The sequence below is a fragment of the Fopius arisanus genome, unplaced genomic scaffold (assembly GCF_000806365.1).
Source record: "Fopius arisanus strain USDA-PBARC FA_bdor unplaced genomic scaffold, ASM80636v1 scaffold00018, whole genome shotgun sequence".
In the NCBI taxonomy this organism is placed as follows: domain Eukaryota; kingdom Metazoa; phylum Arthropoda; class Insecta; order Hymenoptera; family Braconidae; genus Fopius; species Fopius arisanus.
In genome coordinates this window covers 393353-419308 of record NW_011887757.1, presented here as the reverse complement: position 1 = coordinate 419308, position 25956 = coordinate 393353, and the positions used below count along the sequence as shown (strand labels likewise).

The 25956-nt window shown below is 38.3% G+C and overlaps 7 protein-coding genes across 9 annotated transcripts; 4 read left to right on the top strand and 3 right to left on the bottom strand.

Moving 5' to 3' along the window:
- Positions 1 to 931: 931 nt before the first annotated feature.
- On the bottom strand, positions 932 to 5725 carry LOC105264042 (uncharacterized). The gene is made up of 17 exons (XM_011300617.1): positions 5653 to 5725; positions 5340 to 5459; positions 5020 to 5137; positions 4637 to 4898; positions 4237 to 4365; positions 3954 to 4044; positions 3732 to 3868; positions 3540 to 3672; positions 3419 to 3448; positions 2460 to 2579; positions 2278 to 2395; positions 1954 to 2215; positions 1752 to 1874; positions 1544 to 1634; positions 1342 to 1478; positions 1155 to 1287; positions 932 to 1100 (listed from the first exon to the last, which is right to left on the bottom strand). The coding sequence occupies exons 1-17, from the start codon at positions 5686 to 5688 to the stop codon at positions 1050 to 1052; spliced, it is 2091 nt and encodes a 696-aa protein (XP_011298919.1). The 5' UTR covers positions 5689 to 5725; the 3' UTR covers positions 932 to 1049.
- Positions 5726 to 5933: 208 nt separating this feature from the next.
- LOC105263970 (odorant receptor 9a-like) lies at positions 5934 to 14741 on the bottom strand. Of its 2 annotated transcripts, XM_011300508.1 has the most exons (11): positions 14678 to 14741; positions 10392 to 10551; positions 8548 to 8667; positions 8226 to 8343; positions 7840 to 8101; positions 7511 to 7639; positions 7226 to 7316; positions 7004 to 7140; positions 6812 to 6944; positions 6278 to 6367; positions 5934 to 6116 (listed from the first exon to the last, which is right to left on the bottom strand). In XM_011300508.1, exons 3-10 carry the CDS (start codon positions 8605 to 8607, stop codon positions 6320 to 6322), a joined length of 978 nt encoding a protein of 325 aa, XP_011298810.1. In that variant the 5' UTR covers positions 8608 to 8667; positions 10392 to 10551; positions 14678 to 14741; the 3' UTR covers positions 5934 to 6116; positions 6278 to 6319. The 2 variants fall into 2 exon arrangements, with proteins under 2 accessions (XP_011298810.1, XP_011298809.1); XM_011300507.1 differs by lacking the exon at positions 5934 to 6116 and having other exon boundaries at positions 6284 to 6735.
- Positions 10659 to 12272, top strand: LOC105263969 (uncharacterized). Of its 2 annotated transcripts, XM_011300506.1 has the most exons (4): positions 10659 to 10839; positions 10899 to 11601; positions 11844 to 12055; positions 12118 to 12272. In XM_011300506.1, the coding sequence occupies exons 1-4, from the start codon at positions 10660 to 10662 to the stop codon at positions 12226 to 12228; spliced, it is 1206 nt and encodes a 401-aa protein (XP_011298808.1). In that variant the 5' UTR covers position 10659; the 3' UTR covers positions 12229 to 12272. The 2 variants fall into 2 exon arrangements, with proteins under 2 accessions (XP_011298808.1, XP_011298807.1); XM_011300505.1 differs by having other exon boundaries at positions 11844 to 12260.
- Positions 12998 to 14420, top strand: LOC105264041 (odorant receptor 82a-like). The gene is made up of 3 exons (XM_011300616.1): positions 12998 to 13147; positions 13217 to 13919; positions 14078 to 14420. Exons 1-3 carry the CDS (start codon positions 12998 to 13000, stop codon positions 14416 to 14418), a joined length of 1194 nt encoding a protein of 397 aa, XP_011298918.1. The 3' UTR covers positions 14419 to 14420.
- A 563-nt stretch (positions 14742 to 15304) lies between the features above and the next one.
- On the top strand, positions 15305 to 16970 carry LOC105263968 (odorant receptor 47a). Its single transcript, XM_011300504.1, has 3 exons — positions 15305 to 15446; positions 15516 to 16218; positions 16377 to 16970. The coding sequence occupies exons 1-3, from the start codon at positions 15390 to 15392 to the stop codon at positions 16715 to 16717; spliced, it is 1101 nt and encodes a 366-aa protein (XP_011298806.1). The 5' UTR covers positions 15305 to 15389; the 3' UTR covers positions 16718 to 16970.
- A 1118-nt stretch (positions 16971 to 18088) lies between these two features.
- LOC105264040 (uncharacterized) lies at positions 18089 to 21355 on the top strand. The gene is made up of 4 exons (XM_011300615.1): positions 18089 to 18587; positions 18696 to 19023; positions 19991 to 20766; positions 20892 to 21355. Exons 1-4 carry the CDS (start codon positions 18098 to 18100, stop codon positions 21296 to 21298), a joined length of 2001 nt encoding a protein of 666 aa, XP_011298917.1. The 5' UTR covers positions 18089 to 18097; the 3' UTR covers positions 21299 to 21355.
- Positions 21356 to 21677: 322 nt separating this feature from the next.
- On the bottom strand, positions 21678 to 24196 carry LOC105263967 (nuclear receptor-binding factor 2). The gene is made up of 3 exons (XM_011300503.1): positions 24126 to 24196; positions 23642 to 23901; positions 21678 to 22996 (listed from the first exon to the last, which is right to left on the bottom strand). The coding sequence occupies exons 1-3, from the start codon at positions 24147 to 24149 to the stop codon at positions 22525 to 22527; spliced, it is 756 nt and encodes a 251-aa protein (XP_011298805.1). The 5' UTR covers positions 24150 to 24196; the 3' UTR covers positions 21678 to 22524.
- Positions 24197 to 25956: the final 1760 nt, after the last annotated feature.

Sequence of the window (25956 nt, the reverse complement as noted above, 5' to 3'; positions counted from 1 at the left end):
TATTTGACGAGATCAATGTGATCGACGAAGAATCGATGAACAGCACATCTGTGAAGCTACAACGGAGATATTTATTTCCGGATGGATGTGTCTTCGACGGCATTGGAAATTATCTGTACTACCTCATCATCACCAATCAGGCGATTCAGATGTCTATAACTGTATCGATAAATCTTGGTGGAGATACTCTGTACGTCGCTCTTACCCTGCATCTCTGCGAGCAATGCGAGATCATGAAGTTGAAGTTCAAGAGTTTTGGACAGTACGACAGCTTAGAGAAGAATCATGAACATCTGAAAGCTCTGATTTCGAGGCATCAGAAGTTGATGATACGAGCTGAAAAGTTGGAAGATATCTACAACGAAATCATTCTGATGCAGATGCTCATGAGCATTATGCTGATCAGCGTTGCAGGTACTATCTTAATAAGATCATGTAGTCAATGAAATATTCAACATTTTTGTCCTAGGATTTAGCTTCTTAGTCAGTCTTAATGACGGGGAGATGCTTGCGGCAGCGAAGAACATCTGCTTAATGCAATTTATGCTGGCGCAAAGCTACATCTATACTTTTCCAGCTGATGATTTGAAGGATCAAGCAGACGGTTTGCTCCACGCATTGTACTCCAGCCAGTGGTGTGACATGCCAGCCCACATCATGAAAGATATTGGTTTCATGATGATGAGAATCAATGTGCCTCCATATTATACAGCGGGAAAATTTTTCTATCTGACGAAGCAATCCTACATGACTGTTGTGAAAACGGCTGCGTCTTATCTATCAGTTTTACGAATAATGATTAAATGAAGATTGGAAACAGGCTCTCCATTAACTTTACACTTTAGCAATAAATATTCTTCCTACTCAGAAGCGGAAACAACGAGAACACTTTAAATGAGTTCTTATTTTTATTCCTTTCTTATCCCATTCGGAAAATGGATACAAAAAATCCTGTGCAACGCGCGATCATTATAGTAATTTAATAATCTAATCCAGAGTCTTTAAAGGAATTTACAAGAGCGGTCTTTTCTGACTACAGCGATGTGGGTTCATCGCATCGAAAGAAGAACTGTGAAGTATGACATCGATGTCTTGACGACCTTGAATAAGAGTTTATGAATAATTAGTTGCAGGCGATGGAAGAACTTTCTCACCCTAGCGAAGCTCTGCGAGGACATCACGTACAATTTTCCAGCTGTTAAGATCGACGGCTTTCCACTCCTGATCATGATGAGAATCAACATTTTTTTTGATCTGATTGGAATTCTGTACCAGCAGCCCTGATAACTGAATTGGATCAACAGGCTAGATCATAAACTAGAAGATTCACCTGGTACTCACGCCGACCAATGAATTCGACTGCTTTGATCCATCAATTTTTGTGCAGGTCGGCTGAGGAAGAATAGATGAACTATTTGACCGATCGAAAATGTGCCGTACCTCAAAATTTCGCTGGTCTCACCCAGATTAGCAACAACCTACGAAAATAATACATTTCAGCCGAAAATTAGCTTCAGCCCTCCGAAAGAGGAAGACACAGCACCTGATATCCAGTGATACTCAATGCCACAGTATTAATAATAACAATACTCAAGAAACATTTGCTGTATGTCATTCGGAGCAGATGAGCAAATCTGAAAATCAATTGAATCGAAAGATGAAAATGAGCCTCTGTCTTGATTACCTCTCAACTAATCCTTCTTTTCATCAATCCCTTCATTAATAGTTCCAGTAATACAATAATCGCTCACTGTAACGACTTGCGATGTTGTTTGATGCATTCCTTGAGAGAGTTGTGGATGGACTTCTCTGAGATTGGAGTCAATCCGTGTTCTATCTCATCGATGTCATTGATGATCGCCTCCAAACGCTTCCTGCAATCTCACCGAACAAAAAAAGTGGTAAAGATGATTATAATGTTGCAAAGTAAATATAATAGATAATATCCTTCACCCAACGATTTCGAACATGCTGCATGCATGATTAACATAATTGCAGTACAATGCGTCAAAAGCTACGATGATCGTTGAAGGGAATGGCGTGATCACATAAGCATGGATTAGAATTGGGATTTCATTCTTCTCTGGATCTACGAAGTACTCTGTTTGGTATATCTCTAGTGCCGGACGTGATTCGTTCAGAGGTACCAGCACATCCATCACTTTTGGGACCATTGGTCCCATCAGGTACATCAAAGTAGTGGCATAGATGTAATCTTTTTTGGAACCAAAACAAATCAACATGTGCAAACAGCAGCAAATGGACAATAATCATTACATATGTACGTGTGTGTTATCACTCGGTTCTGATTGGCATTTTTTTCTAGTATTTCCACATCACCCGGCGATAAATTCCGCTGCCAATCCTCCTGGATCTCCAGCAGCAGCAACTTATTCTGTTATCAAAACGAACTGTTGCACTGCGAGTTTCGGAATAATGAATCATCTTGATGATCTTACCTGCTCGATGCTGAACAGACAATTCAGCATTTTTGTGATTGTCAATGAATGCAATGCTAATATTGGCACACATGCTATTATCTTTTGCAAATCATCACGCACGGTTATCAATTTGATAATCTGCAACGAAACGAATGATTGGTTTAATCTTTACAGCACATCTGTCTCGCATCTGACGACAGCTTCTTATAGATCGCGATCAATTCCCACTTCATTAAGATTTTCTTACTCACCTCAGGTATGAATATACTTATTAATATGACGATAACGAGCGATTTTATTATGGCACGGACCAGTGGTCGCTGCAAAGGCCAAGCACCAAAGCAGGATAGTAGAAATTTAGTGAGTCGCCAATTCGAGTTTGCGAAGAAACCCATTGTACAAAAAAGGTTTCAACTGCTTTGATATGATTCTTGGAGGAGTTGACAACCCAGCAATTAGAGGTTTTCAATAATTCTGCTTGATTTCCACTGGTCGACGAACAACAAAGAGCATAATTGCGGTAGGTGAGAGCGTCATATGGCTGAAAGAATCGAATAGCGCTTCCACCTCATGGGAGTACATTACTAAATCATTTCTGCGTAGTTATAGCACCATTTAAAAATGTAAAAGTAAGTCGAAGTTGGGATTGGAGGGGAGCAGATGTGAGTTGTAAGAGAATTGTGGGACGAATAACATCGAGATGTTAGGGGAATCTTCTGATACACAAAATGCATAGAAAATTGGAATTATCACAAGAACTTTATAATACGCTACGCAACGAATGAATTATCAGATTCTGTACAAAATCGATTTCCATGGTATGAATTCGCGTCAGTGGGAATTCGTTTGACGGATCTTGAAGTTCTTCAATGGAGAAAGCACAAATACTCTTGAATAATGATGGTAACAAGTGTTAATATTTTAAGAATTCAATCATCCATTCCTTCAAGCTATCATCATTGGAATGATATTAGAACAGTAAAGTAGGAAGCTGACGTTTTCAGTACCTAAATAAGAACGATTCAGTTAACTATGTATCTCTCAATATCCGGATGAGGATCCGAATCCGGACGGAAGAGTTTGTCTTTTCAACTTTACCAAACTGAAACTTTGAAGAGACATGACGTAAAATCCACCAGCCGTCAGGACAGATGGTTTAGACCCCCGCAGCATGGTCAGGATCAACAATTTCTGGAGGTGCACTGGAATATTATACCAGCATCCTTGATAGCTGATAAACGATAGAGCATTAATATTCCTGCAATTTTGATAATTGAAGGGTATATTCACGCTGCAGAATGGATTCTTTGACTGTGGTCCATCAGTCTTTGACCCGGCCAGCTGAGGAAATACAGATGGATCAGTTGGGCAATTGTGTAACAGCCGAATCGGATGGCTTCACTGGGTTCATCTAGTTTGGTAATGGTCTGAAATTAATGGGCGATCATTAATTGAACATTGAATTGAGGAGACATTGATTTCAGAAATGAATAGGAGAGTCCGTTTTATCACCTGGAATCCTGTTATGCTCATGGCTAGCATGTTTATACCTAGGATAAAAAACAGCGCTTTGGTGTATGCTGTCCTCAAAAGATCAGCGAATCTGTTGATGTTAAAATTTATCAAAGCTATATGAAAGGGAAGGAGAGTGCAGTGCAGCACAGTTTGTCGTCAAACTAAAAGAATATTTTCAGCTGTTCTTTGCGATCCAGCCCCACGGACTGAGTGACTAAATTTATATCAAACCAAAATAAGACGAATTTGTCTTCATGCAGCGCAGGTAGAGGACATTTACTTGAGTGCTTTCATGTGCTGCATGATGCAGAGTACAACAGCATCACCAACATCATCCCTCTTTGCAGAGATGATCTGGTCTGATGATTTCCAGAATTCCATGTCCTGAGCCAATCTTTCCATTCGTTTGCTGTTTTGAATGGAATCAATAATTGCTTTAATTAATGTTCTGTTCAGAACATTGTTCTTAAAATTCAATAATGGAGGACTACATAATATTTCTTATGAATTTTAAAATTGTTGAATATCAGATATGAGAAATTCTATCGAGGAGTCGAAACTTTCGTGACGATTTTTACATGGAAGTAGTATTTGGGAAGAATATTCGAACTGTAATTATTGAAATAATTCGAATATTTACTCAAAAAATAATTTCACGTATATAATAAAATTTTACTCACCTCGCTATTAAAAACAAACTGCAGGCATGTTCCGCCAAATGAAAGTACAAGGAATCAAATGCAACAACGACTGTTGCTGGTAGAGGTGTCACGACGTACGAATGGAGTAAAATCCACGTTTTGTATGCACTACGATCAACAAAATATTCAGCCTCATAAAGAAAAATGGTCGGTCGACTCTCATTTAAAGGTAAGATGCTGTCCAGAATTTTTGGTACCATGGGCGTGCCCATGTACATGACAGTGGTAGCATAAATATAATCTTTTAAAAGAAATAAAGAAGAGTGACTGAACAGTTTCACTTACAAACAAAAACTCAAGAAATCACATTTTCATTGGTATTTTTTTATAATTACAATTCGGAATGTAATTAATTTACTTACAGATGTAGACGTGCGTAATTGTTCGACTCCGATTCGCATAGCTATTTAGCACTTTAACTTCGGGAGCAGAAGAATAGAATTTTCTATGACTCTCTATTTGCATGAGTAATTCCTTCTCCTAAATTAGAGATAATAAAATATAACGAGATTTCAATTTGCTAGAATGCAATGTCGCTGAGAGCAGAAATTAGCTCAGCAGAAATATATTCATTCCGCATGAGAATATTGAGATATATCGTCTAATATTATTGGAAAATTTTGCACTATTCGTCTTTTCGGCGGAGCTAATTTTTCGTTTCAGCGTCATTATGATTCAGAACCGTTTCCAAGTTGGAGATGCAGTTGATCATTTTCACCATCACTAACAAGTGCAACAACAACGTACTGATACATTCAACGAGCAGATTCATGTTTCCCCCGACGGTAAATACCCGGAGGATCTGAAAAATAGAAAATTAAACACTCCATCAATTTCGCATTTCGCGGATTTCAAGAAAGTAATCGCGAATAATTGGCACGCGAGCGTTTCTCATTTTTATTGGGAAATATATCGACCGTCATTGGCAATGATTAATTAGTATGATAAGCCAGTGGCAAAAAGGGTTACATTGGATTTTTTTAAATAAAGGATACCTCAGGAATGAGTATACTACAAATAAGAAAACTCATAATATAACGGCAGACATAACGAAGTCGTGAGGTCTGAAAGGGCCATGCGCCGAAGGAAGACAGTAACCACTTTGTAAGGAACCAGTTTGGATAATCAAAAAAATCCATGTCTCCAGTTCTGTCTGTCGGATGAAAGAGAAACCAGAGTTTTCCCCGTGTCCCTCGCAATTACAATATCAAGTATTCCGTTTAATTTTCGCAACAACCGACACCAGAGAGAATAATTACCGGGATAAATGGGAATCGATAAAAAAATGCCCTCAGCATGAGGTGTCCACTCCGTGGCGCCCGTTCAGTGTCATATGCTCTAAGGTATCAACTCTCAGTTCATTACGAACAGTTCGATACCATCGAAGTGTAAGTGTTTGAGCTCTTTGAGTGGTTTGCGACGAATAAGAGATGAGATAGATCACAAACTTCTGGTAGGTCTAAAGTGATATTTTTTTATAGAAGACGAGAAATATTTATAGCATTCTACATCTTGTGATCTCATAGGAAATCACTGAACAATGCATTTGTGAAGCTACAACGAAGATATTTATTTCTCGAGAGATGTATCTTCGATGGCAGTGAAGATTATTTGTACTACCTTATGATCACCAATCAGGCCATTCCGATCTCCATAACTGAATCAATAAATCTTGGTGGAGATGCTCTGTACGTCGCTCTTCCTCTGCATCTGCAGGATCAGTATAATATGATGGAGAAGAAACATGATCAGTTGATGACTCAAGATTGGAATTGGGCTAGAGGGAAAAATTGTGGAACAAACAACATCTAGTCGCTAGGGGAATCTACGGCACCAAAATCGTATGGAAAATTGCTCTTATCACGAATTCTTGATAATACACTACATTCTGTTCAACATTAGTACTGGTTGTTCGAATTCTCGTCACAGTCAAAGTTTGCGGATGAAAAAGCCACAAATACTCTTGAATAACAATTCTAACAGGTGCTAATATTTTAACAATTCAGTGATCCACTCCTTCGCTAGCATCATTGGCATGACATTAGAACAGTAAAGTAGGAAGCTGATGTTTTCAATACCTTAATAAAGAGGATTCAGTTAACTAATTATATCTCAATATCTGGATGACTGGAGAATTTGACTTTTCAACTTTACCATACTGAAACTTTGCAGAGACATTACGTAAAATCCACCAGCCGATACGACACATGGTTTGGACCCCCTCATCATGATCGGCATCAATAATTTCCGGAGGTGCACTGGCATGTTATACCAGGATCCTTGATAACTAATAAACGATAGAGCATTAATATTTCTGGGTTTTTAACAATTGCAGGGTATATTCACGCTGCAGAATGGATTTCTTGACTGTGATCCATCAGTCTTTGACCCGGCCAGCTGAGAAAATACAGATGAATCAGCTGTGCAATTGTGAAGCAACCTAATCGAACGCTCTCACTGGGTTCATCAAGCTTCATAACGGTCTAAGATGAATGAGCCATCATTAATTGAGCATTGAATTGAGGAGACACCGATTTCGGAAATGGACTGGGGAGTCGATTTTATCACCTGAAATCCTGTTATGCTCATGGCTAGCATATTTATACCTAGGATAAAAAACAGCGCTTTGGTGTATACTGTCCCCAAAAGATCAGCGAATCTGTTGATGTTAAAATTAATCAAAGCTATATGAAACAGGGAAGGAGAGTGCAGTGCAGCACAGTTTGTCATCAAACTAAAAGAATATTTTCAGCTGTTCTTTGTGATCCAGCCCCACGGACTGAGTGACTAAATTTATATCAAACCAAAATATGACGAATTTTTCTTCATGCAGCGCAGGTAGAGGACATTTACTTGAGTGCTTTCATGTGCTGCATGATGCAGAGTACAACAGCATCACCAACATCGTCCCTCTTTGCGGAGATGCTCTGGTCTGATGATTTTTGGAATTCTATGTCATGAGCCAATCTGTCCATCCGTTTGCTAATTTGCATGGAGTTTTTAATTGCATCAATTAATTTTCTCTTCATAACATTATTCTTAATAATACATTGAATACATTCCTCATGCGTGATATATCAATGGTATATCAATGAATGATGAATGATATATTATATTCATTCCACATATCATTATTAACAATTGAAGTTGATGTATTAAAAAAAAATTCAGGGCATACTCACCACGCAATTGAAAACAAACTGCATGCATGTTCCGCCAAATGAAAGTACAGGGAATCAAACGCAACAACCACTGTTGCTTCTAAAAGTGTCACGACGTACGAATGGAGTAAAATCCATGTTGTGTATTCTCGACGATCAACAAAATATTCGGCCTCATACAGAAAAATTATTGGTGAACTCTCATTCAAATGTAAAATACAGTCCAAAATTTTGGGTACCAATGGCGAACACATGTACAGGGCAACGCTAGCATAAATATAATCTGAAAAGGGAAACGAGGAAGAGCGACTGATGAGCTGTGCTTGCTGACAAAAAGTTAAATTTCCATTCCATTTCCATACAGTCATTTTTACAATTAAAATTTGGAATCTCATTAATTTACTTACACACGTATAGACGTGTAATTGTGCCACTTCGATTCGCATATTTATTTAGTACTTTCTTTTCGGAGGAAAGAGAATAGAATTTTCTCTGATTCTCTATTTGCAGGAGTAAATCCTTCTCCTACATTAGAAATAATCAAAAATAACAAGATCTCGATTTACTAGAATGCAATGCCGCTGAGAGCAGAAATTAGCTCTGCTGGAAATATATTCATTCCACTTGAAAATATTGAGATTATTTCGTCTAATATTATTGGAAAATTTTGCGCTATTCGTCTTTTCGGCGGAGCTAATTTTTCCTTTCAGCGTCATTATAATTTAGCACCGTTTCCAAGTTGGAGATGCAGCTGATCATTTTAATCGTCACTAACAAGTGCAAAAACATGGTACTGATACATTCAACGAACAAATTTATATTTCCCTCGAGTGTAAATATCCGGATAATCTGAAAAATAAAGGACAAATCACTTTATTACTTTCGTATTCCTCTGATTTCCAAAAAATCTATATAGACGAATAATAACGTTTCATTGGATTTTTTCATAAAGAATACCTGAGGAACAAGTATACTACCAATAACACAACCCATAATATACCGGCAGACATAACGAAATCGTGAGGTCTGAAAGGGCCATGCACCGAATGAAAACAATAACCACTTTGTAAGGAACCAGTTTGGATAATCAAAAAAATCCATGTCTCCAGTTCTGTCTGTCGGATGAAAGAGAAACCAGAGTTTTCCCCGTGTCCCTCGCAATTACAATATCAAGTATTCCGTTTAATTTTCGCAAGAACCGACACCAGAGAGAATAATTACCGGGATAAATGGGAATCGATAAAAAAATGCCCTCAGCATGAGGTGTCCACTCCGTGGCGCCCGTTCAGTGTCATATGCTCTAAGGTATCAACTCTCAGTTCATTTCGACCAGTTCGATACCATCGAAGTGTCAGGGTTTGAGTCATCTGACTGGTTCGAGACTTTGAGGTTTGGAGAACAGTTGACGATTTCAACAGAAATGAATCACGAAAGTTTGTTAGGCCAACGTCGGTAGCTCAGTGACTAGGTGCGAGCCTAGTGTTCTGAAAGTTGTAGGTTCGATTCCCCGTTGAAGCCAATTTTTCAACAGGCATCGATGAGGGGGAGGCTGCTAATAGAGCAATCGTCTGTACCGAGTTGGTTTTTCCTGTGGTTTCCCTACTCACGCCGGTTTTATAGAAGAGTGAATACTGTGTAGGATGCACAGCATGCATATGATGGAATAGGGCCAATTAGCCAAAAAGGGCAGGAAGGACAGGAATATAAGAAAAAAAAAAGTTTGCTAGGCCAATCCGTTGAAGTCACCGACATTCGATTGTCGAAATGTAACCATAAAATTTGGGTTTCTGATGAAATTATTCTTCACTGCTCCGTAATTCTTCTATTATTAGGTCTTCTCCATTAGATTTAATTTCCATTTTTAAATTGAAATAATTTATTTTTCATTATTAATCGTTAATTCCACATTCCATGCACTTCAGCAAATTTTATTTTATTTCTCAATAAATTCTCAATGAATAATTGCTTTCTGGATAAAAAGAGGAGTGATCATCACATCTAAATGCCCAATAATATCCAAAGCATGTGGAATTTTAGAAACGGAAAATGAAAGGCATAAACAGAAATTCACCGATTGATTGAATGAAATTCAATGAAATGATTAAAAAATTACGCATACGAGCCCCAAATCAGGAATGATAAATCATATCTATTAAATGAAATAAATTCTCGAGTCTGATCGTAGATCGGTGCTAACAAGCCTCTCTGAACAAAAAATGAAAATTTCCACCACAAAATATAATCGAACTAGAAATAAATTTTTGACATCTCACTCTGCAGTTCCAAAATGTCCGTCAATGTTCCTTCGCTAAATTCTCTAATTTTCCGAAGATACCGTTGTATCGTCATCAATAATCCGATTACCAATAATGACGTTTCAAATACTTGATGTTCATCACATTGATCACTCAACAATTGATCCACCGATAAACCCTCACGGGAGATTCAAGTCCCCGAATATTTCAACTTCTGTAATAATTCCCTGAACATGTGATTCCAAAGCGTCCGTCCGTCCAAATCTGAATGATAAATCAAGAAATCGAATCAGAACACAGGTAATTATGATATCTCACCTCAAAATCGTTTGATAACTGAACAACATTTCCAGGCAGATGTGACACCGATGAAAGCGTTCCCTCCAAATAAAGTCTTCCAACAAAGTGTTCTTCTACCGCGCAGTCTACCGCGCTGTTTGCCAAACACTCACGCCATCATGAATTCCAAATGCAGCACCTAGGCAGAAATCATCAAGTATTGAGAGGACCATTGCAGTTGTTGCTTTTGAAATTTCGTAGAAGTTTGGTTCACCCCATGTAGAAAAACTAGGGAGAAGTTGAAAGCATGCGTCAGCGGTCAGTCACTCCTGCGAGAACAATGAGAGAACAGTCGGAAGTATCAGACTCAGATGTTCGTTATGCCTATAGCCTGTACGAAATCATCTACCGAGTCATGGGACTCTGGCCTTTCACTTGCCAAAATATCGGGTCTTGGGGTCTAACGATATTTGCGTGCACAACGCAGGTAAAATATTGAACTGTATTTCTGTCGAAAGCACACAATGACTTGGACATCCTTCTCAGATAACGATGATACTATTCATGACTGGGGAGACAATAATTTCTGCTTCACAAGTCGATCCGCAACTGATGTCTTTCTTATCATGTAATTTTCTATCGCTCACGAAAATTATTGTTGTCCGAGCTAATTGGAGTAAGATGCAATTGGTGATTAAAGACTTGATCAGTGCCACAAATTTTCTCCACGATTCAAAGGCTCTGGCGATCGTGAGGGCTCGAGCCAAATTGGGGAGGACAATCTGTATTTATCAACTCGGAGGCACGTATTTTGTTTGTTTACCAACAATCATAGCCACATTACCGATTTTCGCAACGATCGTCAATGAGACGGTCAATGACACCTCGTCAGGGTTACGATCGTTTCCTCTTCAGACCAGTCGTTTGTTCGGTGGTCTGTCAACATCTCTCTACGTCATCATGTTCGGTTATCAGATCATTCAGCTGTTCTTCACGTGCACTGGAAACGTGGGGAATGACGTCTGCTTCTTCGGAATTGCATTGAATTTGACAGCACAATTCGAGTGTCTGGCGCTCAATTGTGAGAGCATCTCTGAACCGGACACCGATGTCTCCCGCGAAAATATATTCTCTGGGACGATCAAGAGACAAGTCGAGCTGATTGAACTCGCCAAGCATTTGGAGAGAACTTTCAACTTGATTATTCTTTGCATTGTATCAGCGAATTGCTCTCAAATTTGTTTCTACGGTAAGTACGGAGAGTATTGAACAGAGAAAAATAATTTATTAAAAAACAGATCTAATTGAATTTCGGGGATTCCCCTGCGAGCAGTTGGTACGCGTGATCAGCGAAATTAATAGACTGAAGAGCTTCTCGACAATCGAGTTATAATTATGAATATTGAAGACAAACTTATACAAAACTCATTAATGACTACAATTTGATGACAGCACGGTCCACTTAATTAATTAATTACCGGTTTATTCTAGGAATCTTAATCATCAGGAGTGCGAGGGCTGGTGACTTGGTTGTGTGCATCAACACCATAATCTGCGTTATAATTCTGACTCTTCAAATGTTCATGTACAGTTACGCCGGTGATAGTTTATCACGTGCAATTGAAAATGTTGGTACAACAGCGTACAAGTGTCTCTGGTACGAAATGTCACCAGCGAATAAGCAGAATGTCCTTTTCATTCTGGTACGCACATCAAAAATATTTAGTTTGACAGCTGGAAAAATTTATCGTATGGATTTGGACAGCTTCAAGAACATCATCAAAGCCATTGGCTCGTACTTCTCCGTCATGCAGGCTATGTTCAACGAATAAAATACTTCACATTCTCAAAGATTCATATAGTCATGTGTAGATAATCATCATTCTAATACCATCGACTGTCTAGGATAATTAGATGTTATTAAGATAAGTCGAAGGATTCATTTTGGAAATATTCAGATGTTCAAAATTAAACTTATTATGAAGTTGAATGATTATTTACAATAACAAAGTTAATTTATTCGGAATTTTACAATACAGGGAATTAAAGTACGACTAATTCTTTTTTTTCAATCCACTGGCACTTCGGGAATTCATCAGAGAATCGATTTATAAATTCGAGCTGATCAATTTGAATGGTATGCCACATTTGGAAAAAGGAATGAATATTTTAGGATTGATATTACTCCGGTCTTTTAACACTTCATGATTTGACACGTCACAAATAATGATCTTCGACCTTCAGTAATGAAATCATGAACTCGGTAATTGAACAATTATTCCACCACTGGACTATTCGCACTCTAAATTTGTCGCAATCTATTCTACCGACGAAGTAGCTTCGAAAATTCACGACGAACTGACGGCTAAACTGACAATTTGTTTCTCCCCACTACTTGACATCATGAAAAATAAAATAAGTTTACCCGGACGTACAATGAGAGATACAATTGCTAACAAAAATGAACTTGGTATGAACTTTCAAAGGCCTGACATCAAATATGCGCATAACAGAGTACTCGAGGGAAAATATTTCTCAAATGAAAGAGAGGAGAAAGTTAAGAACTGTTGCCGTAAATAATGAAGACAATGGCACAATAAAAATAAAAATCATCATGAGAGAAGGGTTCAGTGTCTTCTAGAATAATGACCAAGGAAAAGAATCTGAAATACAATGAAATTGTATCATATGCTATCAGGCCGTACAAATTGATAGCTCAAAGTCTAGGAATTTGGTGCATGACGTGTCACAATGCTATCACAAAGATTCAACTGACGATTATATGTATTTTATTGGTAGGATCTAATTACTCATGATTATCTGCAAATGGTACAGCTGTCTGTTTTTTGTTGGAATTTTATCAGGTGACGAATGCATTGAGTCTATTCCATGAATTGAATCCAAAATGTGGAGTGCTGAAGGACAAATTGATACCGGTCTCGACGGGAATCTGTTGTTGCCTCTCTATCATGAAGATTTTGAGTATTCGTCTGAATCGTGAAAATATGATACAGATCATTACTTCGATCATCGACAACTGGTCGTCAAACACATGTGTTGATGATCTGAGGATAATGGACAATGCGTCAAAAGTTGGTCGAAAGATTTATTACTTTCAACTAGTATCTACTTTGACTTCTGTCACACCCATGTACCTGTGCGGAATGGGAAATGCGATGGTCTTCGATCCTCGGAGAAATGTGACTGAAATCGTTAAAGCTATTCCTCTGGCAAATCCATGTTTCTACGGAAATCTATTTGTTGATTATTATAGTGGAATTTATTTGCTCCAAATTCTACAAGTTACGGTGACTATTATAGGGAATGTGGGTTGTGACTGTTATTTCTTCGGTATAACAATGCTGCTAGTCGGTCAAATCCGATGTTTTGCGAGTGATATTGAGAAGCTTGAACCACAGGAATGCGAACAGCAGAATCGACAAATTCTGAGACTTGTGATCAGAAGACATACTCATCTTATCAGGATGGCAGATCATTTAGAGAGAACTTTTAGTGCTGTTGTTGCACTTCAAGTGATGGCGAATATCTATCAAGTTTCTATGGGTGGTAAGTGTAATAACCAAAGGGCATGAAAGACTGAGAAAGTTTTCATTGAATTTCAGTATAATTTCCAAATGAGTGCGTGGCGCTTATCGGTTCCTTTTCTCATGCCTGAAATCCATCAACATTTATCGACATGACTTGCAATTGTCACAATGTTACAGGCCTCCAAATATTACTCAGCATCCGCATCAAAGACGGAGCAACAGCGATAAATTTCACCATCTTCATCAGTATCTTTCTCGTCCAGCTATCGATATACAGCTACGCTGGGGAATGTTTGTCATCCAGCATCAGCTACTTGCAAACTTGTCTGTACTGTTGCCCTTGGTATCAGATGACACCGAAAACCAACAAGGATTTTGTATTCATAATAGCACGGTGCGGCAAACCCTTTCATTTGACCGCTGGAAAAATCATTCCCATGAATCTCGAAAGCTACACCGACATCCTCAAGACTTTGATCTCATATTTTTCGGTCATGCGAGCGATGTTTGATAAGTAATGACTCTTCAATAAATATTTGCAAAACTCAACAGAAAAATCTTTATTTTCCTACGAAAACCGTCTCAAGCCATTTCTCCCATGAAGCAGTCCAAAATAGAAGATTGAAAAGAGAAAAAAATTCACGTAAGTTACGAAATTATGATCTTACTATCAGCTGCTCAAAAATTTCAAATTTCATTAAATTTTTAAAAATTTCTAGTCTACTGCTCCTCTTTTTGCAAAATTGATTAATTTTCTAATTAATTCTCTTATCTTACCTCATCCCTGTCAAAATGGCCGAAAATATCCGCAGGCACAATTCATTCCCATTTGGGACTGAACACCAAATAAATCCATGAATATACTCCAACATCGGAAATCGAGATGCAAATGGCATTCAGAGAACGCCAGAATGTCAGAAGTGGCTCAGCATCACAGAAATTCTACGAAATACCGAGAACTTTCTTCATTTGGAAGACTCACGCAACTCCGAAATTCGCTTCATCACAAGCTCCGCCGCGTGCAAAGCAGCTACAAAAATCTGTCAGGAACTGAAGGAAAAACTGGCAATCGGTCTCTCCCCTCTCCTGTCGCATCATGAAAAATAAAATAGACTCACCCGGATGTGCAACAAAAAATTCTGTTATTCACATCAATTGAACTCCACATTATCTCCGGCCATGAATTTTCAACGACTCAACATCGAATATGCGCATAATAGAGAACGCAAGAGGGAAACCATTTTCCAAATAACAGAACTCACACGTTAAATATTCACTGCAGATGTTCCTTCTGGGCTGTGAGGAAAGTTAAGAACTATTGTTATAAATAATTAAGATACTGGCACAATAAAAATAACAATGACCATGGGAGAAGGGTTCAGTGCCTTCTAGAACAATGAACAAGGAAAAGAAACTGAAGTACAATGAAACCGCATCATATGCTATCAGGCCGTACAAATTGATAGCACAAAGTCTAGGAATTTGGTGCATGACGTGTCACAATGCTATTTCAAAGATTCAATTGATGATTATATGTATTTTATTGGTAGGATCTCATTACTCATGATTATTTGCAAATGGTACAGCTGTCTTTTTTTTGTTGGAATTTTATCAGGTGATGAATGCATTGAGTTTATTCTACGAATTGAATCCAAAGTGTGGAGTGCTTATAGATACGTTTACACCGGTTTCGGTGGGAATGTCAGCAAGTCTATCTGTAATAAAAGTTCTGAGCATTCGTATGAATAGTGAAAGCATGCTTAGAATTATCACATCAATCCTGGAAGACTGGACATCAAGAGCGTTTAATGATGACCTGGTCATCATCGATGAAGCGTCCCAAATTGGTCGAAGGATTTGTTACTTTCAACTGGGATTCGCTGCCGTTTCTACCATTCCCATGTTTTTCTGCTGGTTAGGAAATGGTGAGGCTTTTAATCCTGAGACAAATATGACGGACGTCGTCAGAGCTATTCCTCTGGCAAACCCTTGCTTCTACGGAAATCTGTTTGCTGACTTTTATGTTGAAATTTATTTACTGCAAATTGTACAAATTACGGTGACTATTCTGGGGAATGTAGGAAGTGATTGTTATTTCTTTGGGATAACAATGCTACTAGTGGGTCAAATCCAGAGTTTTGCGAGTGATATTGAGAAGTTTGACTCGCTGGAATGCGAACAGCAGAATCGACAAATTCTGAGACTTGTGATCAGAAGACATACTCATCTTATCAGGATGGCTGATCATTTAGAGAGGATTTTTAGTGCTATTATTGCATTTCAAGTGATGGCGAATGTCTATCAAATTTGTATGGCTGGTACGTATAATAACCAAAGGGCATGAAAGACTGAGAAAGTTTTCATTGAGTTTCAGTATAATTTCCAAATGAGTGCATGACGCTTATCGGTTCCTTTTCTTATGCCTGAAATCCATCAACATTTATCGACATGACTTGCAATTGTCACAATGTTACAGGCCTCCAAATATTACTCAGCATCCGCATCAAAGACGGAGCCACAGCGATAACTTTCACCATCTTCATCAGTATCTTTCTCGTCCAGCTATCGATATACAGCTATGCTGGGGAATGTTTGTCATCCAGCATCAGCTACTTGCAAACTTGTCTGTACTGTTGTCCTTGGTATCAGATGACACCGAATTCCAACAAGGATTTCGTATTCATAATAGCACGCTGCGGCAAACCCTTTCATTTAACAGCTGGAAAAGTCATCAACATGAATCTCGAAAGTTACAAGAGCATAATCAAGACTTTGGGCTCGTACTTCTCGGTCATACGGGCCATGTTCGATGAATAATAATCAATAGATGAATTTCATATTTTTTTGATTAAGTAATTTATTATGATTATAATTAATGTGTCATCTGACTGATTACAATGATTTGCGGCTAGACATAATCTAGTACAGACCAGTTACGCCCACAAAGACGTATGTTCACACACTCAACGATAACATAATTAACCAAATGTGAAGTATAACAATAACTTTTTCAATAAAAGTATTTGGAATTCTAAAACAAAATCGAAATCTTCTCACAAAAATTTTTTCGGCTTCGACAAAATGTTACAGTAAAAATTCCTAGCCCATCCTCTCTCATTAATTTAATTAATGGTAATGAATAAACAATGTTAACACTCGGGAAACAATAATTTAATTCCGTGGATGCATCAAGCACAAAAAATTGTTAAAAAAAAAATACACGCCCAATACGTGTCCCATCACGTATTGGACGTATCGAAATAACAAACAACTATTGTCAGTGCAAACTAAACAACAATGTCTCTTCGTGGAAACTTTTGTACCTTAAATATGCACATAAGAGAGCACGAGGGGAAAAATATTTCTCAAATAAAACCACTCAATATTAGCCATTCAGTACAGAGACATTTGAGTGACAAAAGTTCTGAACTATTTTCATGAATAAGAAAAAAGTTGCGCAATAAAAATAAACGTGGACAGGGGAAAGGGTTCAGTGCCTCCTGAAACGATGGAAAAAGAAAGAAAAAAATTGATAAACGATGAGAGAGTCGCCTCTGCTATACGGCCATATAAAATAATCGCTCAATGTCTAGGGATTTGGTGCATGACGTGTCACAATTTTATTCCAAAATTTCAAGTGACAGTGATATATATTTTACTGGTAGGACGTCATCAATCGTAATTACTCTGAATTTTATATCGAGATAAATGTTCAGTAGAAAATATTCTACGGAAGAAATGAATGGAAATATCTTGAGAAAAATCAAAAGGTTTCAGATTATTCTATAAAATTAATGATAGAATTAATTAAATCAATCAAAATATTAATAAAATTAATAAATTCTGTCAATTTTCTGTTTAATTTCTTTTCATTGAAATAAATTAGAAGGAATTGACATTTTTTTTATCAATTATATAATATTCTTCTACTGAACTTTCTTTCACGTTTGAAAAGCAAATGGAGATTTTCTGATGAATTATTTGTAGGGTACCGCGGCAGTGACTATACTGTACGAATTCAATCCAAAATGTGGAGAAATAAAAAATGCATTAGTGCCATTGTCATTTACGATCTGCATAATCTTGTCAGTAGCGAAAATTCTGAGCATCCAGCTGAAAAAAAAGGAAATGCTCATGATCACAACATCATTCTCTGAAGATTGGTCATCAGTAAAAAATGATGAAGACTTTAAAATAATGGACAGCACGACAGGAATTAGTCGGAAGATGTTGATTTGTCAATTAGTATCAGCTTTTATTTCTGATCTACCGCTTTTACTTTGTGGACTGGGAAATTCGGAAGAGTTCAATCGAGAAAGCAATCTGACTGAGATCTTCAGGGCCATACCCTTGCCAACTCGATGCTTTTATAAAGACATCTTGGATTTTTATATTGAAATTTATGCGCTGCAAGTTCTTCAAATAATTGCACTGGTCATGGCCAACCTTGGGTGCGACTGCTATTTCTTTGGGATAGGAATGAATCTAGTGAGTCAAATCCGACGTTTTGCGAATGATCTAGAAAGATTTGAACCGCAGAGTGATGAATTGAAGAATCAACAGACTCTAAGAGTTATGATCAGACAACACACTCATCTGATACAAATGGCTGCTCATCTGGAAGAGATCTTCAGTTTTGTAATTGCACTTCAAGTTCTGGCAAGTGTCTATCAAATTTCCAGTGCAGGTATGTGCAATTACTCAATTAAAATAATTACTGATTTATTTACCTTGCGTTAATGGAAGGATTGAGTGAATATATCATGGAAGTACCCATGGTCAATTTTCTCGACAGGTGTTCAGGTGTTGTTGAGCATTCGTTGGAGTGATCCAGCAACAGCGATGAGTTATTCCATCTACGTCTGTATCTTTCTGATGCAATTAGCGATATACAATTATGCGGGCGAGTGCTTGTCCTCCAGCATCAGCTCTTTACAAAGATCTTTGTACCAGTGTTCTTGGTATCACCTGTCACCAAAAGCAAGTCGAGATTTCCTGTTCATCATGACACGATGTGGCAAGCGCTTTCACTTGACAGCTGGAAGAATTATTCCCATGAATCTCGAGAGTTACAAGAGTATCATTAAGACATTGGGATCGTATTTTTCGGTCATGCAAGCGATGTTTGACGAATGATGACTAGGATGGTCTTGACCAATCCGCACCTGTCAAACGGTTCGTCAAATTTGGCAAAATCACGCTTATGTTAATAAACTATAACCAATTCGAAGGGTGTGTCTTTCAATGTCAACCGTGGCTTCTTTGCAAAGTTATTTTGAGAACTCTGAGGTTTCTTATATTTTCTGTGCTTTTTGTCCGAGTGATTTAAGCATGAGTTGATACTTTTGTTGTGTTATTCTTACGAATAATATAATTGTCAAATGATTTTCCGATATCACTGTAGCTGATTCAGGTAAAGATTCAGATATTCATTCACCAATTTATAAAATAGTCTCGTCTGGATAACACATCACGTTTGTCTCGTTGATTTTCACATTGTACCACTAACTTGGAACAATGAATATTCACTCCCGTCTAATGGAAAGATGAGTACATCGAACTGACGCTTCCAAATGAAGGCTTAGAACCTCCAATGAATGTGGAAACTTACTGACGCACCTCTGCAACCCAGTTTTTTCCAGACCCCCAGGTCCACGTCTCTTGACCAGCTCATGCTGACCGCGCGTCACGCAATCCTGAATAAACCATTAGCTCACAACAAAGTTTTTCCATTTTCCACCCACGCACAAATATCATCATTTTTTTGTCCAACCCTTTCTATGAATAATGAAGTTGTTTGAAGAGAGTGCGAGTATCTGTTGAGGATATTGTCGACAGCGAATACCTGGAAGAGAATTTTTTTCTACAAATGGTTATGAATAATAAACAATGCATGAACAGTAGAAAAAAAATATCCACGATCGAACCGCATTGCTTCTTCAGCCGTTATGGAGACAACAATTCGATCCAGAGCTCTTTGGAATCCGAAAAGTGCTTACGCTTTCGGACTCTATCGCCTCATTACTCAGGCCCTTGGAATTTGGCCACTCTCCTGTCACAGTTTAATTCCAAAATGTCAAGTCTTGATAGTCTGCATCCTTCAGGTAACGATTATGAATCTTTGATATGTCATTCCGATGTTCTCACTGGTGAAATCTTCCAGCTCACCATGATGATCAGCATAGCTGGTGAAATGCATCTCGACTGTGCTGCAGTCAGCGATAGAATCCAGAACATCTCTCTCTTCTCATGTGCTTTGATGACAATTGTCAAAGTGATCATCATCCGGACCAATAATTCCAAAATGCTCGACGTTATATTGTCTGCAATGGATGATTGGTCAAACACGCAAACAGCATCTGAAGAGAACGAAATGCTCAGCTGTGCCAAATTGGGAAGAACGATTTGTCTCTTTCAGATGATTGCTTCCTACATCACGACGGTACCCATCATCTTGGGCGGTTTTGCTGTGAGTGCTGCTGTCAATACGTCCAATTCCACCGATCCAGTCATCAACTACTTGCCACTAGGTACTGTCTGTCTATTTGGAGAAATGTCTTCGGGTTTTTACACTGTTCTATATATCACCCAAAGCATTCAATTGCTGACGACCTGCACCGGAAATATTGGATGCAATTGCTTTTTTTTTGGTCTCACAATGCACTTGAGTGGACAGGTTCAAAAGCTGACTGATGACATGGAAGTATTTGGGAAGAATGGTGAGGACACTGATCGTCATGGTCAGTTCGTCTCCCTCGTGAAGCGGCAGAATCATTTGTTGGAACTTGCTCAGAATTTGGAGGCCACCTTCAACGTCATCATTCTGGTGGAATTGTCTGCGCTTACTTATGAGATTTGCCTGATTGGTAAATATAATACTTTGTCAATATTCCCTGTAATCGATATTCTGCCTATTTGATTATCGGGTGGTAGCAACGGAATTGGAAAGTTCTCCAGAAGACAATGTTCAAACTTCTCCAATTGTTTTAAAATTGTCTATTGAATATCTGCATTTCAGACAATGATTCAGTTGTTATTAAACAATTAATTGTAATATTAGCTCTGCAAATGGTCGTCAACCTCAGGATGGGAAACACCGTTGTCATCATCAACAGCATCATCATGCTTCAGATTCTGCATTTGCAATTGTTTCTGTACAGTTACGCCGGGGAACGGCTGTCTTCAGGATTTGAAAATCTGGGATCAGCTATTTACAACTGTCAATGGTGTGACTTGCCATGTAAGATCACCAAAGAGTTTGTACTCGTGATGATGCGGAGTTACAAGACATTTACGCTGACAGCAGGAAAAATTTGCGTTATGAATCTTGAGAGCTTCAAGAATATTGTCAAAGCCGTTGGATCGTACTTCTCTGTTCTTTTAGCAATGTTCGATTAGTAAATGATTTTGTTGTCTACTTCATGTCAGAGTTTGTATTGATTTTGGACCCAAGTCAAGGTCAGGGTGGTATCAACTGGAATAACATGCCATTTGTAGTCGAATCGTACTTCATCGTTCATTATCATCGGTCACATGACGACCGATGATGACCGGTTATTTTTGTTTCATATCTGATTAATTGACACCTGTCAACATTCCAATATCATTCGAGACGAATAAATGCAAGAGATTACTTACCTTTTCGATTTTTCCTTAAAAATTTACCCCTGTCAAATCATTTAATGTTTCTTTGCTCCGACCGCTGTTCGACTTCGGCATTTGAATTTCTATCGACTCAGTCAGCAAACTCCAGTAAATATGAATTATCCTCACGTCATTTTCTTCTCACACCACAGCTACTTGGTACTGAAAATTTTGAATGTAAAAATCGAACTCAATGTTTGGGGATCATGTTGTTTATTAAAACCCCTGGATATCGATTGCATTCTCACACGAATTTTGAACATCAACGGAATCAGTAGAAAAATCAACAATAAACAGATGGACAATCAGGTTTTACTGCATTACGTTTATCAAACCATCTTCAGAGAAACCTCTCAAGACAATAAAGACAATTATCGGAATTATTATACAATTGAAACTCATTTATGTACAACGTAGAAATGGCAGTATTGGCTACTCTGGGTTTTGTCAATCAAAAAATCTATATCACCCTCAAATAAATATTTGTTATTATAATTCATATGGATATCGTAGCACATACAAAAATAATTCGAAATCGATATGTCCATAAAAAATTGTATTATCATCGCGCACTCCACGTATTGTCACACTCTTTATTTGAACTGCTCGCCATGAAATTCGTCAGTTAACCATTACTTTCAAGACAATCAAGCAATTTTTAACTTAATCTGTACACATTATTCCATCAAAAATTGCTGCGTTTGGTAGAAGAATCAGAAACAATTGTTTTTCATCCCAACTCCATAAATACATCGTCTCCTTTTCTGCCAAAAGATCGCACAAACTTTTTTGTCAACAGATTACACACCGATTTGCACTAAATTCGAATATGAGAGTGTCAATCCGACGCTTCCAAGAATCTTTTCGCAATTTCGGTGAAGCTGCAAAAACATCGAATACCAAAAAGTGTTGACACGATTTTCTTACAGAAGGGCCGCGATATTTTCTCTAATAATTTGTTTAATTACTGCTGATCAGTTTTAAGGAGAGGTGAAATCGAATAGCGGCATTTCAAGGGGCGCTAATGGAGGAAGTGAAGTTAGTCGGAGGGAATGTCCCTCACCGGGACCAATTTCTTCATTAGAATCAACGGATCTATTCTGAAGTCTCTGGGTTAGCTGGAGGACCTCCAACTCTTTGGCCTCGAGTTGACCGAGCAGACTCTCAACGAGCGATCGTAATTGCGAATTGGCGGTACGTAGCTCTTCGATAACAGTATTTGTATCTTCAGGATGCTTAAACGGTTGATCATTTTCAGGCAACGATATCAGACAAATCAGACTATCCTGTTCTTCGATTGTCCTGTAGATGGCCTGTCGCAATGACCCCTCGTATTTTTCGGAAATCGCGGTCTCGGCGGTTCCCTTCGCCGGGTTTTTAGAGGTCTGCTTGAGATGTTGTTGTTGACTCTCCAATGTCTTTTTGTATTCCTCGTATTGTGCTTGCTTCATTCTACAATTGCAATTTTTTAATATCCATTAAATTCAACTCTAATTGTTAAGACAACTTCGTTAAGGACCCGGAGAATGTACTCCTACCGCCTCTCGCGGTGCAAATTTTTCCCGCCAATTTTTTCGGTACATAGGACTGGGTTATGTAGATGGATAGGATATATGATAAAATACAATAAAAAAAACTTGTATTTTCAATTTTATTGGGATTCTAGAAGTCTCTGGAGTTTCTATAAAATTTCTATTGAAGAAAAATTAATTTCACGGGGTTTCGGTGTTGATAGCGGCATTTTTTCTTCAGTCACGAAAGGTCACGAAGGGTCAAATGCTGCACCAAAATAATTGAAAATATGCAGTTTACCATTGCGTCTAGTTGCCACTCAATCTACTGAAGAGCAATGGTAGCCTGCGTATTTTTTATTTTTATTTGGATCCCTTTTAATTAATATCGCTCTTTAACACCCTTCAACAATTTTTCCTCTTTTTTTCTCATTATTTTTTTATAACCATTCGTCTTAATCCTGAATTTCAACAATTTCGAAATTTTTTAATGGCGTCATAAATTATATTTCCCTCCTGGCCAATTGCATTGGCCTTCTACCGCAATTTGATATTTTCTTTTGATATTCTTTGCAATCAATCTTACCTGACAACAGCCGCTTGCCTTTTATGATAATCTCGCTGAAGCACAAGTGACTCTAGGGCAGCTGTAGAGCGAATGGACGACGTGGCTAAATTATTATCTTGATGATTGGATATCTCCAATGGTCTCACGTCAACAAAGCTGGCGCTGATTTGTGCGTGAGTCTCGGCGAGAAGTTCAGCTACTTTTTCATGACAGTCTGCGGCTTCCTCGAAGCGTCTTGAGCGCAGAAGGACATCTGCTCTTCTCTGCTTCTCATGAGCCTGAAAAATGAATCATAATCTCCCCTTTAATTATATCCACGTAATATCAGGTGACGAAGATCATTCAATATGGTTTACTACATTCGTCATTTATCCGAATAATCAACAATGAAAGATGCCAAAAATGGCGACTGGCTCACACCAATTTTTTTTTCTTCAGGAATTACGGAGGATGATTATTCGAAAATGATGAAATCGACAAATGATGGTGGAAAAACACTTACGAGGTTCAAGATAGAATTCTCCATGTCCGATCAGCTGTTCGATGAAAGAAACAAACAACAAAATGCGCGCGCCGCCGTAATGGCGGAGTAGCATCACTACGACCTAAAGAGGATTGACTAAAGTAGAGGCTCAGTTCGGGGGGTCGGAGTGACCCCAGCGGCATCGGAGTATTGCACCCCAAGAGAGGGAGGGCGCCACACGCAATGGGGATGTCTGCCCGTCAGCCGACTCGGTAACTAATTTCCAACTCGGAAATTTCAAATTTCAGTGACTACTTCCTCGATTTCCATGTTCCCCTGATACTTTTTCAAAAATTTCGAATTTTCAAATTTCAGTGAATACCTCCTCAATTCTCATATTCTCGTGATACTTTTTCAAAAATTTCGAATTTTCAAATTTCAGTGAATACCTCCTCGATCTTCATGCTCCCCTGATACTTTTTTGAAAATTTCGAATTTTTCAATTTTAGTGAATACCTCCTCGATTTCCATGCTCTCTTGATACTTTTATAAAAATTTCGAATTTTCACATTTCAGTGAATACTTCCTCAATTGTCATGCTCTCCTGATACTTTTTCAAAAATTTCGAATTTTCAAGTTTCAGTGAATACCTCCTCGATTTTCATGATGGGACGACACCCCCATTGCGTGTGGCGCCCTCCCTCTCTTGGGGTGCAGTACTACGATGCCACTGCGGTCACTCAAACCCCCAGAACTGAACCTCTACTTCAGTCAATTCTCTTTGCTACGACCCTTCAAAACAAAGGACTTTACCATGTGAAAATTCTGAAAGTTGGGGGAATCCCCTTGAGGTGTCACTGCCATGAAAACATCGCGGCACTTGCGTGCAACAATTTTTTCATTTTTCATCGGTTGATTTTTTTGATGACATAGCAGGTATGATGAACGGCTAAAAGCCGTCTAATTGAATTAATAATCCATTACATCTTCATGATACAACTTTCAGATCGCATCGAGCAGGCGTTAATGACTTCATTAAATGCTGTAATCATTTCCCGGTGAGAAATCCGGATTTTATCGAGACGGGGGATTTCTCAGATAATTCCAGACGCGACGCTCGTGGATTTGAGATTATGATCTCCGAATTTTGAGAATTCAGGAGCACCAAAGTGTTGTAACCGGTAATTATAATTATTGTAGATTCTAGGCTCGAAGGGATAAATCCTACCAATAGGCTATTGGTATCTCCATATGACATTTTATTACTCCAACCATATAATCTGACTGATTACGATGATTACGAATAATGCGTCCTGCTTCTTATACAATCCATAATTGTTTATAATTCAGTTACTCCCGCAAGTGTCACATTAACAATGCCGTATGTCCACATATTCAACAATAACACAATTGACCAAAATCGGGGCATAACACCTTTGATCGTTCGTCCCATAATTTTTCTCTCCTTCGAAGGAGCTGAATCAATTTTCAGTCAATAATTCCCACGTGCCCTTCTGCATAACGATTACAGACGAATGGTTAGAAAAATCGTTTCGTTTCGACGTGTTACACACTTTATTTATGAAGAATCATGCTTGATCCCATATTCAGAAATGATCACTAACGTAATCGGTAACTCCTGAAATGGATTAGAATGTTCCACGTGACGTTCATCATGAAGCATTTGATTGGTAATTCTGATGGAGACCATAATATTAAACTCCACCGATTCCTTTCTTATCCATAACTGAACCAGACGTATTAGCATGTATTGGTTTTTATCCTTTTTGCTTAGCTCATTTCCTCCTACTTACTTATGTCTCTCAGACTTTGTCTCTGTCCAGTGATGTTGGTGCGCGTTCCACAGCAA